At 33.6% G+C, this 17,038-nt stretch overlaps 1 protein-coding gene across 2 annotated transcripts in view; it reads left to right on the top strand.

Moving 5' to 3' along the window:
• Positions 1-17,038, top strand: part of CWF19L2 (CWF19 like cell cycle control factor 2) — a 98,443-nt gene that overhangs the window by 37,711 nt on the left and 43,694 nt on the right. For both annotated transcript variants that reach the window (XM_079101596.1, XM_079101595.1), the window contains 3 exons: positions 539-628; positions 12,545-12,661; positions 14,784-14,921. In XM_079101596.1, coding sequence (XP_078957722.1) covers positions 539-628; positions 12,545-12,661; positions 14,784-14,921 — 345 coding nt within the window. The remainder of the gene's footprint in view (positions 1-538; positions 629-12,544; positions 12,662-14,783; positions 14,922-17,038) is intronic.

Here is a 17,038-nt window from a genome sequence, read left to right as displayed (position 1 = left end):
GAACCCTTGCAGCAAAACAGGTTATTCTGTGTCACATAAATCTGTTATTTAATTTGCTACTTTATGGTTTATTGCTTTATATAAATTTCTATAGGTTTTCTAGGGTTAAAATAAAGTATATTCAGAATTTTTATTATATTATTTGTAACTATGAAGAAAATAGTATTTTAAATCTTGTGATGACTTCCTTGTAGCAAATATCTGAAGATTTAAGTATTGAAAGCTTTGATATCTTAGGAATTATAAAAATGTCATTCTCAAGGTTACATATTCCTTCTGTTATCCTGTCTCTCAAAATGTATGTCTTTGAAATGATGTACCTTCAAATTGTAAACAAATGACACAGGTACTTGAGAAGTTTGTAATGAAATAAGTTCATTTAAATGGTATGTACTAGGCTGTGAATTGGTAATTGAAATTAAGTGATGCCTACATGGGTTTTTATTATACTATTTTCTGTTATATAAAATTGAAATATTCTGTAATGAAGAATTAAATGATGTATCATACCTATTTTGCTTATTTTTTCTTTTTGAAGGAATTAGCTGAACAACTAAAAGCACAGCTTGAAAAGGCAAATAAATTCAAAACTGAAACACAGATATCATCAAAAAAATCTGGGCTGGAGGTAAGTAATAAAATTTGTTTGCCAGCGTATAATTACCTTATGTAATATTATTACTTTGCAGTGGCCATATTTTAATTTGAGATATGTTAATATCTGTGTCTGTGTATTTATATGTGTATACTTGTTTGCTTGTTTTTATTTTCATATCCTTTTTCTTCCATTTCACCAGTGTTTCCCTTTTAGAATAAAGCCTAGGTCTGGGACCAAGGAGAGCTACTTTTATTCTAGACTCTGTTGATTGACCTTATGCAAGTCAAACTGATCCATAAATTCTTTCCTGCAGAGTGAGAGATTTTAATTATATATCCAGACAAGGCAAATTATTTTGTTCTCATTCTTCATCTACAATACAGAACAGATAAAAACACTTATCTGCCTGGCGTTTTCATTTGGTTAGGGGTGGAGAGACAATAAAATGATAAAATAATAGCTAAATAAATGATACAACATATTAGAAAATTATACATTCTGTGGCATGTAGTGGAGATTTTGAGCAGGTTGGGGTACATGGGTTAATTCTAATCTTGAATAAGACATTGATGCAAAGACTTAAAATAAGTGAAGGAGTTTGTCTGTGTATCTGAGTGAAGAGTACTCTAGGCATAGGTAATAGAGAATTTGAAGACCCTAAGATATAATTTGTATGACGTGTAGGAAGAACAGCAAGGAGATCAGTATTGCTGAAGTGGGATGAGAGAGAGGGAAAGATTAGGGGATCCAGGTTGGAGACTTTGGGAAGCCAGATCATGTTAGACTTGGAAAAAATATAGTAAGAAGGAGGTTTTATACTGATTGAGATGAGAAGCTATTAAGGGTTTTTGAGCAAAAAAATGTTTTTTGATAGCACCATCCTGCTTCTGTGTTAATAAATCAAATAAGAATAAGGCAGAAGGTGGAGTTCAGGTAGACTCTAGATAATAGCTAAGGAGATGGTTAGAAGTGATAATACTTTGGTATATATATAAATATTTTCTCTGTATCTTGAAAGGAGAGCTAAAAGGATTTTTATGATGGTTTAGATTGGGAGGTAGAAGGTGGGTACAGAAAAAAAGAGGGAGGCAAAGAGGACTCCAAGGTCTTTAGCTTGAGCAGCTGAAAGAATAGGGTAGCTATTATTTGAGTTGTTGAAGAAAGGAACAGTAGGTTTTGGGGTGAAGATAGATGTCTGTTTCAGATATATATTGAGTTTGGATACCTTTTAGATGAGGAAAAAGTAGAGATTATTGAGTAGGCAGTTGGATGTAACTGGGAGAAGCCTAAAATGCATATAGAAATTGGGAGTTATTAGCATAATAGATGGTATATAAATTCACAATGCTATGTGCAGTAATCATGTATATAGAAGTTGAAGGACTGAGATTGATGCAGTATAGTGTTGAGAGATTAGATGAATTAACTCACTTAGTTCTCACAATATTCCTTTAGGTACTTTATGTCATCAGCACAGCTTTGTAAATTGAAAAACTGAGGCAGGCACACTCGCTCAGACATAAAACCAGTAAATGGAGAAAAGATTTAAATCAATAAAAGCATTTATATGTCCATGATGTTTCTTTGATGCTGAAAGATAAAGTCTGTAGCTGGAGAGTCAGTTTTAAGACAGAATGAAGCTTACAGTGAATTTAAAGAACTGTTCTCAAAGATTAATTTATATAATTTACTATCAAATGAGAGGAGATTAGAATGTTGAGTTCCATAGAGTTTTCTTCAGGCTGATTATTAATGACTTAGATAATAGTTCAAGTATGTTTATGCAATTCGCCATTTTCATTAGGTTGTAATAGCTAATATTTTTTGAAGTAGATAATTAAAAATTGTACAGATGTAAACATTGAGGATGAGAAGTTACAGGTAGGATTTAAAATAGGGAATAATGGAGGATAACTAAAATTGAATATATTGGTCAGGCTGTCTTATATACTTTTGCCTAGTTAATTTTGTCATCAATCCAGTGGTTGTAATAGTTTTGTACTATGAAGCGTTCATTGGTTTCTTAGAGTCAAGCAAATTAAATACTATGTCTTTCACAGTATAGCTCCAATTTCTAGTCCTACCTTGGAGTCTGCTTACACACAGCTGACTTGGCTTTTGGCCATTTAGATATGTAGCATATTATTTGTCTCTGGTATCATTCTCTTGAAGCTTATTGACTTCTCAGTGTTTGTCTACCTTTTGCATGATGCCTTTTTTTCTAATCCTCAAAGATTGCAGCTTTTTCCTCTTTTGAAATCTTGAAGACTAAGGAAGTTAATTTTTTTTTTTAAGTACAGTTTTAGGTTCACAGCAAAGTAGAGCTGAAGGTTTAGAGGTTTCTCATATCCCCCAACTCCTATGTGTGCATAGTGTACCCTGCTATCAACATCCCCTGCCATACTGGTACATTTGGTAAGACTGATGAACGTACATTGATACATCATAATCACCCAGTCTTTAGTTTACATTAGGATCCTCTCTTGTTATTATATATTCTATAGGATTGGACAAATGTATAATGACATGTATCCATTTTTATAATATTATATAATTATTTTTACTTCCTTGAAATCTTTTGTGCCCTATTTATCCCTCCCTATCCCAAAACTCCTGGCAACCACTGATCATTTTACTGTCTATAGTTTTACCTTTCCCAAAACGTCATATGCTTGAAACAATGCAGTGTGTATCCTTTTCAGACTGGCTTCTTTCACTTAATAATAATGCATATAAGGTTCATGTCTTTTCATGGTTTGATAACTCACTTCTTTTTAGTGGTAAGTAATATTTTATGATTGGTGGGTACCACTTTTCTTTTTATCCATTTACCTGTTGTTGGGCATCTTGGTTGAGTCCAATTATGAATAAAGCTGCTAGGAATATCTCTGCAAATTTTTGCTTGGATGTAAGCTTTCTGTTTCTTTGGGTAAATTCCAAGAAGTGTAGTTGCTGGATCATATGGTAGGAGTGTGTTTAGTTTTGTAAGACAACTCAAAGGTTTTTGAAATATTTACTATGGCATTTATTCTTTTAAGTTTATATTTAAATACTTGTTACCACCTTCTAGTCTATACCTATCTCTTTCCAGACTCTCGTCACTTTTTGTTAAAGGATTTTAAAACCGTGACTGGGCTTCAGGGAATTTCTGAATCAGGCATATATTTCCCATTTTGATTTGATTGTTGGAACAATTGTCATTGTAATGATATTACAATGAAATGATATTACTTGATATCTTCTTGATTTATAACTTGTTTGTTATTCCAAACAGTGGTAGGGGATATGACTATTTTACAGTAGGTAGAAGAAAAGACTTTTGTCCATTTATCTGTTGAAAGGCACTGAAGTTGGTTCCATAGCTTGGCTATTGTGAATCGAGCTGCTATAAACGTTGATGTGACAGCATCACTGTATATGCTGATTTTAAGTCCTTTGAGTATAAACCAAGGAGTGGGATAACTGGGTCAATGATGGTTCCATTTCAGGTTTTCTAAGGAATCTTCATACTGCTTTCCAGAGTGGTTGCAACAATTTACAGTTTGACTAGCAGTATATGAGCATACCCTTTTCCCTACATTCTTGCAAATATCTGTTGTTGCTTGTAGCCTTGATAATTGCCATTCTGACTGGAGTGAATGGAATCTCAGGGAAGTTTTAATTTGCAAGGTAGTACAGACTTCAAAGGAGCAGTGCTGTGGCCTCCTAAGTGACTTCCAGTTGGTGGGACTAATAAAATGTTGTTTCTTTTTGTACACTCCATGTCTGCCTTGGCCTCTCTTTTTGAATATTAAGTATATTAAAGAAAAGAAAGCATTGATCATTCATAATTATTTTTTCATTTTACTTTACTCATATGCAATAGAATAAAAAATGTATTTTGAGAATAGATTTTTTTAATGTCTGAAGGGGCATTTAATGTGTGTATATAATAAGGAATACTTAGTTATTTGTATTTTAATACATATATTTTATTAATTATAGAACCTGTTCTTCCTTAACCATTAAATATTATTGATAAAGTTAGTAAAATCATTCAACTAACTTATGAAATATGACAGAATAAATTTTTTCAATACCAATTCCATGGTTAACTAATTAAATTCCCTTATATTTTTAAATCCTTGTTACTTTACGTATTTATTTATTAATTATTTTTTGGTACTAGGGATTGAACCCAGGGGTCCCTGACTCTTCATTTTTTATTTTGAGACAGGGTCTCAATAAATTGCTGAGGGTTTCACTAAGTTGCTAGAGCTGGCCTCATGATCCTCCTATCAGCCTCTCAAGCTGCTGGATTACAGGTGTGCACCACTATTACTTTTATATACCTTATTCACTTAAGGATTTCAAACACCTTCTGACAAAAATAAAACATAAACACATTTTTAAAAAAGTTTTCAGAACTATGATGGTACTTTACCTAAACCCAATACAAAAGGTTAAATTTATTTCTTAAGTCTCGGGTTTGCAAAACTACTTAACCAAACTGAGGGGAATACACTGTTGTAGGTTGCCTAAGATCCCTCCATAGAAAAATTTAAAACTTGATACACTTAACAAGTTTGTAACAATTGATGAGAGATTTAAGATTACTATGTGGGACCCTAGACAATAAAGATTGAACCTGAGCTTGAGATTTTTATTATGTGTCATTTCTTGTGGTCAAGCTCACTGGTCTTATCAAATGAACTGACCTTTTCTCATCTTTTGACTGAAATCTGCCCTATTCCATAAGATTTCATTTCTTACATCTGAAGTGAAAAGAAAAACTTTTTTCCATAATCCTTTGTAGTTGCTTAATGTGAAATCAGATTTTGAAGTATCTTAGACTAGCAAAAGGAATTATGTGGAGAAATACTAATGAATCGATATAGTCTGGAAATGGTTGAGCTATATTGTGGCTTGGAACACAAGGGAAAGAATTGAAGCATATAGTCTGTCAAATGACATATCTGGTAACTCAATGGAGTAGTATTCAAAATAGTATATCAAGCAGAATTCCTATTGGTCAGCTGTTTTGGAAACTGTATAGGCCTTTGAAGCTTCAAATAAAAAGAGTTTTATTCTAAGGATACTTTCACCAGAAAAAAATATTTTCATCTTCTGTGCAAAGATGGGATACTTGTATATCTGTTTCAAACTTTTCTGGGGTATGTATGTAAAACAAACTTCTAACAGTTCTAACGTAATTCTTCACTGCTAGTAAAATAAGTTTTTCTGTCAGAATCAGGACCTTGACTTACCTAACTTTCAAAATTGTTTTGTTAAGAAATGAGAGTAGAATATGAAGTTGTTTATACTACACAGAAATTTGAAGTCTTTCTGGAGGAAAATCCAGAAATACTTCTGTTGGAAATTTTACCCTTTCAAGGAAAAGAAAACCCCATTTATTAGAACATTTGAACAGGAAGGAATTCTTTATTTCTTGGAAATGTTAAGTTATAGGAATAACATAAAATCTCTCATTTAAAGAAGTTCAATTTAAACTTATTTTTACCTAGTGTATACAAACTCAAAATTGTACTTATTGGAGTGCCATGTGATGTTTCAGTACATGTATACATTGTGTAGTGTTTAAATTAGGTTAAATATATCTGTGTCGTCTTCATTTTTTTATTATGAAACATTCAAAATTCTTTCTCCTAGCTTTTTGAGATAGATAGTATATAATTGTTATTTATAGTCACCCTAGTGTGTAACAGCTCACCTTTGCAGCACCCCACCAGAATTCTCACTTCATTCTATTTTCAGCTTCTATGTGACTGACTTTTGATATTGCTGCACATATGCCTGAGGTCATGTAGTGCTTGTCTTTCTGTGTTTGGCTTATTTCACGTTACATAATAACCTCCATTTCCATCATATTATTGCAAATTACAGGGTTTCATTCTTTTTATAGTTGAATATTATTCCATTGTGTATATGTACCATACTTCCTTTATCCATTGATCAGTTGGACACTTCGATTGTGTCCCTTTCTAGGCTGTTATGAATATTGATGCAATAAACATGGGAATGCAGATATTGCCTTGAAAATATATCCTTTGGATATCTACCCAGCAGTGAGATTGGTGGGTCATATGGGTCATATGTTAGTTCTCTTTTTAATGTTTTTGAGGAATCTCCAAACTGTTTTCCATAACGAATATACTAATTTATATGATCATCAACAGTGTGTAAAAGGGTTCCTTTTTTTTTTTTTCACATCCTTGCCAGTTCTTGTTATTTTTAGTCTTTTTGTCAATAACCATTCTTACTGGGGTGAGGTAACACTGTAGTTTTTTCATTTTCCCAATGTTTAGTAATATTGAGCAGTTTTTCATACACCCTGTTGGTAATTTGTGTTTCTTCTTTTGAGAAATGTCTATTTAGATGTTTTGCCTATGTTTTAATTTTTTTTTTCTCACTATTGAGGTTTGGAGTTCCTTTTATAGTCTGTATATTAATCTTTTGTCAGATGTGTAGTTTGCAGGAATTTTCTCCTATTCCATAGGTTGTCTCCTCACTTTGATGACTGTTTCCACTTTGTTGTCCAAACATTCCATTCTTGGATTCCCATGCTCTGAAGTGTTTCTCCGTTTTTCTCTGTTGTGTGGTGAACAACCTGTTCTCTTGTACTGACTGTGGTTGTAATTAGAGATATAGTAGAGATTGTTCAAAAGTCATGAAAAAAGTAGAATAATAGCAACTGCCTATTTATTGAAATTTTAAAAGATTAAAGTTGAAACAGTTGCCATAGGCTTCAGTGGTGGCAGACTTGGGGAAGATCATCATCAACCCATGGGAGATCAGGGACCACTGGTGGGAAAATCTGATCTATTGGAAGAATATGGTATTGTTTACAAAATGGTAGAAAAGACTTTTAAACATTTAGAATTTTTGATACCATCTTTGACTCAAAGCCATGTACACTTTTTCACTTTTTAATCAGTGTTACATATAAGTGGTGCTGAAAGGCCTGTATTAAATGAATAAGTCACAACTATTCAACTGCTGTTGTAGGGTAAATGTACAATATGTAAGTGAATGGGCAGTGGCTGTACTTTAATAAGACTCTAATATTAGAATTGCATATAATTTTTATTTGTCACAAAATACTATTCTTTCAATTTCACCCTAATCGTATAAAAAATGTGAAAACCATTCTAAGCTTATAGGTTGAATGAAAACAGGTAACAGGTTGCATTTGACTGCAGGCCATAATTTCCTTTCTGATAGAAATTCTTAAACCTCATTTTCCATATTAATGTGGTAGCAAATTGGAAACTTCCTCAGTATTTCTGGTCTCAATATTTCTGTTTTGGGTAGCAAATTGGGAAAATGTAGTGTAATTTGTATTGGCTGGCTCAAGGAACAGAAAGTAGGACAGTGGGTAGAAGAGGAAGGTTATCAGGGAAAGTGGGCTAACCTTGGGAGTATCATTAATCTGTATGAGGTACTGGTTTGTTAATTCCATTTATCAAGGATTTATTGAGTGCCCACTGTTTGACATAGGTCCTTAGATACAAAGTAGTATGTAGCTTGGCCTTTGTCCTGAAAAGGGGGAAGGACAGTTGAGTTTTAAATATCTGTTGAGTTACTATAAAATGAATAATGTACTTTGTAGGAGATTATTATTTACTCTTCCATAATTATTGTAAATACCAATAAGGAAAGTTCATTGTTGGTCATGTTAGTAAATTGATTTTATAACTTCATGTAAAGTGATTTGTTTTCTCCTTTTTTCCTTGAAATAAGAATTCATGATTTCCATCAGCCAGCAGGATAGATAATAGTCTGTGGATAACGAATGAATGGTCCCTGAACATTTTGAGGTTTTGTAATAAAAGTGTCCATATAAGATATTTATAATAAAGCAATCATTTTTGGTGTTTTCAAAGTAAAAGTCCTACAGAGCAAACTGCAGTAGTTGGGGATAATTTAAAAATCTGGAGCATTAGGTATTCTTAATTTATAAATGCTTTCTTGTTTCAAAAAGTATTTCTGTTATCTTTGGAGAGAAATTAACAAATCACACAGATGATGAAGATGTTTGTGCCTATTTTTTGTGTAGAAGAAACATTTCTTTTTTTTAATTTAAAAATTTTTAATTTGTTTTAATTAGTTATACATGATAGTAGAATGCACTTTGGTACATCATATACAATGGAGTATAATTTCTCATTCTTCTGGTTATACATGATGTAAAATCCCACCAGTCGTTCTCATTCTTCTGGTTATACGTGATGTAGAATCCTACCAGTTGTAGAATGAATGTCTGATTGTTCTACTGTCCTTCCTATTGGAACATACTATTTCTATGGTTTTAAACCAAGTAGATGGTTAGAATGCACTCTGTCATAAGTACCCCAAGTAGTACAACTTCATGTCTTTTGTATTGGCAGACTACAGAAAGGAAGGTAGATAAAGAGGGGCAGACAGTGGGAGAGACAGCTAAGGGGAAAAGGGGATTAACTTTGGGAGTATATTGGTGCCGAGGCACCAATTTGATAATTACATTTGTCAACCGTTCTTGAGTATCCGCAACAGTTCACATTGTGCCAGGTCCTATAGATATCAAGTAGTATACTTTGGCCTTTGACAAAGACAGAAAATTATAAGTAGAGAGACAGTAACTATGAAGATTATGCTCTGGCAGTATAAATGTGCCTGAAATTATTGGTAACAGAGCATTGACTGTGATTATATCCTTGGTTTCCTAGTTGAGCAAGAAGGGATTTGTTCCATGCAGAGGAAGTAAAATGTATAGTAAATTTACAGAAATTATGAGGAATTATGAGAAAAGCATTTGTGGGCCAGAAATTTAAAAGTTTGTACACTGTGTTAGTGTTTGGGTTTAATTCCATTATTTATTACAGTGCTTCCTAGACCATGATATAGAATTAGGGTTATTTTATATATGTAATATATGTTATATACAAATATATGTAAAACACATGAATATAACACATACATAAGAACACACCCATATGTTTAAAGTTTTCCAGTTCATCATGGACTAATAGCTTTAGAAAATTCAATAAAAATGTTGTGTAGAAAAATGAAATAAAGGTATATGAAATCTCGCTGCATGTCCCATGTGGGTGAAGAAAAGGGTTCCTATAGGAAGAATGGGCTGGTTGCGAAATAAAAGCTACGAAATTTATTTACCAGAAATAACGACAGAAGGCAGAATTATCTTTATAGCAGGGTCATGACCAATTGAGATGTCCATAGGGGTCTGGTTCTAACAAAGGAAGGATCCTGTGCTTGCTTTATTTATAGCAGTACAGATCAAAAGGAGACCTGTAGGAGCTTCTTTGAGAAAAACAGGATGGGGGGTGAAGGTAAGCAAGCCATTTGACTCTAGCGGGTCAGTCCCACATCCAGGGCTTGTATTTGAACTTCAGCGGTGAACCAATGCAGGACAACTACATGATCAGGCAGTTCTTGAGACCAGATCCTTCTGTCTGATAGCTTGGTTCTCGTATAAGCTGTGGGGGGCTCCCCGCAATGAAATATATGTCAAGTTTTTATTTAGATTGAATCATATAAAATTGTTCTTCTGTATAATTGATACGAAAATTTCTGAATACTCAGCTTCTGTATTTACCTCATCATGGATTAGTAACAAATATTTCATGGCTGGTAGTCTCAGGCTTGCACTGGTTTGTGGGCCATATTTGGTGTGGTATTAATCTAGGTAATAAGTGATCCCTGAAGGTATTTAAGCAAAGAATAGCATGATTATAGTTATATTTAACACAGTGAAGTTTTTGGCAAATATGAATGATAATTAGATGTCAGTATGTAAGATTGGAAACTAAGGAATCTTGGAATTATCTCTCAGCGTTTGAGGGATAGCCTAAACAGAGGAGAAAGTAAAGGTGATTATTTTTTTTTATTAGTAGTTCATTTAGGGAGCAGTTCTCCTACCGGGCTATAACCTTCTTAAGGCAGGGCTGTATTTCCTTTGACTACTATTGCATAAGGTAGGTGTTTTAAAAAAATTATTGAATGAATGAATAAATGACTGAATGAGCCAGGGGGGCAAATGCAGAGAAAGTATTTCAGGCAGGAGGACTTAATAACCAGAATGAAATGTTTTCACATTGAGAAAGATAATAATTTAATAATTATATACTTGATTTAGTAATTTTAAAATCCTTTGGTGATCATCTTTAGCAGAGTGATGAAGTTAAAAGCCAGATTATAATGTCTTCCCCATCTCTGTTATCTGCTAAGAAAAATAATAGATTCTTTAAAATGTAACATTTCACTAACTAATTTTAATTTATTGAGGAGAAAAGTAGTGATAAATAATCTTTATTGTCCATTTAGTATTGTGTGGAAAAATATATTCCTACAAGATTAATAATAGGAGTGTATTTTTATCTCCCATTTCTGCAGGACATCTAAATCTCTATTAAGTGGAATTAAAATTGATTTTTTATATTTGATTCTGATTTGAGAAGAAAATTGAAATGTGAATAATTTTCTTGATCTTATTTTCAGTTGATTTTTAATGATTTTATTTCCTAATATTCCTGATTCTTTATTAGAAATTTACCAATAACATTCCATTTTCATCATAAAATAAAGTTTATTCTATACTGTGCCAGGCATGTATTTAGCTAAAATTTTATAGGAAGAATCCTGGGTTGGCCATATGTGGGATATAACTTCTAAAGAGCCAGAAGCAGAAAGCAGTAAGCCTGTGATCCTAATTAGAATGAGAGATACTCTATGTTTGTGTAAATATGTTAAAATAGACTCTACTCTCATGTATAACTAAGCAAAACAACAAAAACAATAAAATGCCCAGCCCGAGCTAGCCAGCCTCATCAACACACGCCGTGTATACTGCATCATCTGTTTATTCTTTGTCTCCCTGCCTACAAACCACTGGACAGCAAGGCCATTGATTGCCAGTGGTGCCTAGAATAAACAGTACTTGGTAAAATGTGCACTTCATATTTGAAGAACTTAAACCTGAACAATGTGATATCATCGTGCTTTGTTAGTTGAAACTCCAATTTCAGGGGCAATTGTTTGCCCTCATGAAAATTTCTCTCTCCAGCTAGTCATCTGGCTTTATATCAGAAAAGCCACATCCAAATATAATATCATAAGGGATTCATCAAACACTAATTAACAAAGTGAAAGTCAGAAATGGGTTTTAATAGATACAATTGATGGCTTGTTAATTAGCATGACAAATGTTAGAAATTTATTTTTGTCGAAGATAAAGGTATTCAGAATAAAAAAAATAGACTGTTAATAGAAAGAAATGTAGGGTATCATAGTAGCTAATTTAGCAGGATTGTTTTGTCATGTAGCTGCTTTATTATAATAAAGTTTTAGTATAATCTTTAAATTTAAGAAACATTCATCAAGCATGATATTTGCTGTATAAGTGTGGGTACTCTCAAACAGTGTCTGGTGAATTATTAGTACTTTCTCATCTTATTTTGGGGGGTAGGGGTTACCAGGGATTGAAGCCAGTGGTGCTTAACCACTGAGAAACATCCCTAGCCCTTTTTTTATATCTTCTTTTGAGATAGGGTCTTGCTTAGTTGCTCAGGACCTTGCTAAAGTTGCTGAGCCTGCCTTTGAACTCAGAAGTCTCCTTCCTCCGCCTCCTGAGCTGTTGGCATTACAGGCATGTGCCATCACACCCAACATCTTTGTTATCTTTATTGGTGTCTGAATAGAAACCGTTTTGCAGTTTTTTCTGTGATTTTTTTCCATAAAATAATAAACTCTTGGCATTTTTCCTGAAAAGATTATGATTATTTTACAGTATAGTCATAATGAAAATCCTGAAGAGTTAAGGTAATACATAATATTATTTGAAAACTGGAATCTTCGTTTTGTTGTTGTTGTTTTTGAAGTTGTTACTAAATGTAAGCATTCAACATTCTTTACAGTTATTTCAAAAGGTATCCCTGAATCTTTTTGTAGGATGAAGAGCAGCAAGAAGTGATCCTTGTTAGAACAGATGATTCTGGAAGAGTGTGGCCTGTGAACACACCAGGAGAACCTCTGGAAGCAAAAGCAGGAAGAAGGAAGGGACAGAAGGTATTCTTAACATTTTCTTGTTTATTAATTCAGAATTCCTTTCTTCTTTCCCTTTGGGATTTTTCTGTGTTTTAGACTACAGAATATCTTCTGAAATGTGGCTTTCTAATACAAACATTCAAAAATAGTAAATTGTTATTTTAGTCTTAGGTGTATTCCTTTGCCTTTTACAAAATAGAATCCAAATAAGCTGTGTTTTTCAAATAATTATGAATATGGAGTGTTTAAGGCAATTTTAATTTTAGTCTACATTTCTTTGATCTTGTACTTAGTTTTTTTTCTGCACACTTACCATATCTCTTAGGGAAAAGCTTGATCTCCCAGACCTGTTACTTTTTTAGATTTCTATTTGAGACCTGCTAATGGGGTATCCATACACAATAATGTCTTAATTATGTAGGTGCTATGAGCCCATATACACCTAATTTTCTATTCCATCTTTCAGCTTGAGCAGTAAGTTTTTAGCACCAACTTGAGGCTATTAAGAGGGCAAAAACAGCATGTTTAGTTTTCCAAAGTGTGTGTTTTTGGTTTAAAGATAATGTCATTCTTCTGTCCTTGGGGAAAAGGACAAGTAAAGAGAAGTAAAGGGTCAGAAGTAGGTATTATAATTCTAGTGGAAGTTCTTTCACATGGAAGCAAGATAGTGCAAATGATAATTGAGAACACAAAAGACTTGTTCATTGGGAATTTTCCCATTAAGTGTTTGTATTTGCCCACTGAGTCCCTGTTGCTACCAGAGATACTAATTATTTTTTTCCATGAACAGAAGTGGGGGAGATACCTCTTCGAAAGTAATGAGAGGAATTAGGGAATTACAAAGGAGATGTGCAAGAGAATAGTAAAGGTTTGAAGGTTTGAATATATGAAGTGTCAGAACTGATTGGGGATCCATAAACACATTGCAAGCGGGCACTGAGTACCTTTTTTTTTTTTTTTTTTTTCTTTTTTTGAGAGGCATAATACCAAGCAAAAGGAAGGCACACATACTCATTCAGGACTGGGATTTGCTCTGAGTATAACGAAAGGGCAAGAGGACTAGATATTAAGAGAGATTAAGAATCTGGAGCCAGGGAGTGATTGAAGTCATAGCATATGAGATTTAAACTAGTGAAGAGAAGAATTAGCAATACTGGAAAAAACAATGGGACCCTGGTTGTGAAGGTCTCAAAAGAGTTGAAGGCCCAGTTTTATTTGGATAAGGAAATGGAAGAGTAGCATTCAGCAGATTTGGTTTGGGAGGAAATAAATATCACTTAACTGTTCCTTACCTAGAAATGAAACCAACTGAGAGGAAAACCCAAGATTAAATTAAGTGAAATCAGACTGTTAGCATTATTTCTAATAAAGCTGTTTATAGATCAAGGTTTTAAGAGAAGTGAATGTCTTATCAATTCTGTTTGCTATAACCGAATACTGTAGACTGGTGGCTTACACAATGGAAATTTATTTCTCACAAGTTCTGGAGATTGGGAACTCCAAATCAGAACTCTGGCAGGTTTAATGTCTGGTTGAGGCCATGCTTTCTGGTTTGTAGCTTGTGATTTTCTCATTTTATCCTCATATATCAGAGGGGGCTAGGTAGAGAGAGAAAATTCTAATGTCTATTTATAGGGGTACTAATCCCATTCATGACCTAATTACCTCCTCAAAAGGCTCCATCTCTTAATAGCATCACATTGAGATTTATACTTGTGAATTTGGGAAGAATACAAAAATTAAGTCCATAGTCATGGGTTTGCTAATACTTTACCTTTGTTTTTGATATTTGATCTTGGGATAACTGTAGTCTTCCTTCCACATTGTTAAGAAATTTTAACTACAAGGAGAAGAGCAGAGAAGAGAGAAGGAGGGTAGGTCAAGTTGACTTAATCACTCGAAATCAGAAATCATATAATGTCTTTCTTCTATCCCTGGAGAAGTGGACAAGTAAAGGGCAAAGGAGGGATTGTAATTCTAGTGGACCTTTTTTCACATGGAAGCAAGTAATGTAGGGCAAAACTGGAAGGAATGGTTGTGATACAAATTGGGATTTTTACATATATTATCAGATTTATTGATAATGTATTAAAAAATTCTTCAGACTTATGATTTTACCAAATTAATGGTGTTCTTGTTATAGGTTTCAACCCATGATCAAAAAGAAAGGGTTCGATACTTTCCCGATGATGATCATCTTAGTCTAAATGATTTAGTCAAAAATGAAAAGATGGGAACAATGGAAAATCAGAACAAACTTTTTATGAGAATGGCATCTAAGGTAAGAATTATGGTTTGGATCTTTCGTGTCCTTTAAAAAGCTTATTGATTTGACAATGCAGGAATGTTCAGAGATGAAACGGTTAGATTATGAGAGGTGTAACCTCATCAGTGGATCAATCTGTCTATGAGCTGAGTAGCTTTCCCCTTCCACACCCTTCCAACACGGTAGTCTCCCTTCACTCAGGCCCAGACCAATGGAGTCTGCTGACTGTGGTCTGAACCTCTGAAACCATGAGGCCAAAATAAACTTTCCTATTCTAAGTTGTTCTTTTCAGGGATTTTGTTACAGTGATGCAAATCTGACTAGCAGAAATATATATTCCTAGGATGCTTTGAATTTTGAGAAGCTGGTTCTTCAGTGTAATAACGATGTACTTTTTAGAGGTCTGATCCAATCTTGGTTTATTTTATTAAGTTAAATATTTTGTAAGACATAATAGGAAATATTAGAATAAATACATATTTGGGTTTGGTTTTAAATATAGACTCTACTATACTTTTCTATACTATACTATACTTTTAATGCATTCTATGAAGATGTTAATTGTATATTTGATCTATCATTTAAGGGAAAATTGGGGGTCAGAATTTAATGATTGTTAATGTACTGCTTGTTAAATTACCAGTCTGTCTTGTTTTAATGTTTCTCTGGTCCTTTGTAATGATGCCAAGAGGTAAAAGAAAATATTTGGAGTAATATATTAGGGATTATAGAGAAGACATCTTTGAAAGATAACAGATTAGTATGAGTAGTAGAATGAATATTTGTTTTAAATAGCATTCTTTGTGACAGTCTCTTCCTTTGTAATTTCTTCAGACACTGCCATTTCCATAAAAGAGACATTGTATTTAAACTTTGCTCTGTGATAGCAGTTGGCAAACTATCCAGGGGAAATTTCACTATATTTACAAATAAAGTTTTGTTGAAACACAGATATTCAAATGTATTTACACATTGTCTAAGGCTATATTTGCTCTGTTATGACTTAATTGAATAGTATGACACAGACTCTGTAGCACACAAAGCTGCAAATATTTACTATCTAGACCTTTTCAGAAAAAGTATGTCAGTCAGCCCTTGCCCTCTAATACTAATAGTTATGTTTTACAATTGAGAATTTAAAGAGGGTATCTGAGAGACAGAGTTGTAGTTTTTTTTTTTTTTTTTTTTTGGTATTATGTGAATATATTACTTGGTCAAAAATTAACTTATTAAAAGCTAAAATAAAGATAAACCAAGGTATCTGAATGTGCCAGGAACATGAGTATGGGGAATAACTTAAACTTAGGTTTAAATAGGAGTGGTCGTTGTATCCAGCTCCAGAAATTATATGGGATCTTAAATTCAGCTTATTAGCATAATTTTACCTCTGTTTATTTGGAGAAATTGCCATAAATTTCCTAGGATCTAGAAATTTACTGCAGGAAAGATGGTCATACATATTTCTGAGTTCCCTCTCAGAAGTGATGTCACTTTTTATGGTAGTCTGAATGAAACACAATTTTAGTAGTCTCAACATAGTCCATTCAAGTTTACACATAAACTTTTTTTTTTAACCCTGTAATAGTCATTTATTAATCCAGCAGTTTTTGGTGGACTGTTATGGGGCGCAACTTAAGAACAGATCGATCACCACTGAGAGTCTTTATTAAGCTGGCCGGCTGACTGTCTCACACAATGCCCCAAAAAATGGCTATTGGGAGAATAGCCCTGTCCACAGGGTTGTAGGTGTTCTTATACCAAAAATCACATTAATCATAAGTGTCTGTTGCTATGATTCAAAATTACACACTAACATCATGAGATCATCGACACAGGGGTTGAAGTGGGTCAAAATGACCCTTACCTAGGTACAAACTAAAGAGTGGTTATTAACATCCACACAATCACTGTTCACATGGTACATTGTTTAGGAGCAATAGGGATCAAAAGAGAGCAGTGTTTCTTTACATAGGAATTATCATTCTGTATTGTTAAACCTGTCACACTAAGTAACTGATGATGGGCACAGAGGCCGGGCATTCCCATGGGAGAAGCTTATTTCCTACATAACATGGAGTCTCAGAGCAAAATGGAGTCTGTTTAGTCATTTCCCTTAGAGTCTGGCCTATAAC

The sequence above is a fragment of the Sciurus vulgaris genome, assembly GCF_902686455.1.
Source record: "Sciurus vulgaris genome assembly, chromosome: 11".
Classification (NCBI taxonomy): Eukaryota; Metazoa; Chordata; class Mammalia; order Rodentia; family Sciuridae; genus Sciurus; species Sciurus vulgaris.
The sequence above is the reverse complement of the archived record's forward strand: the minus strand, read 5'-3'. Positions and strand labels throughout refer to the sequence as shown.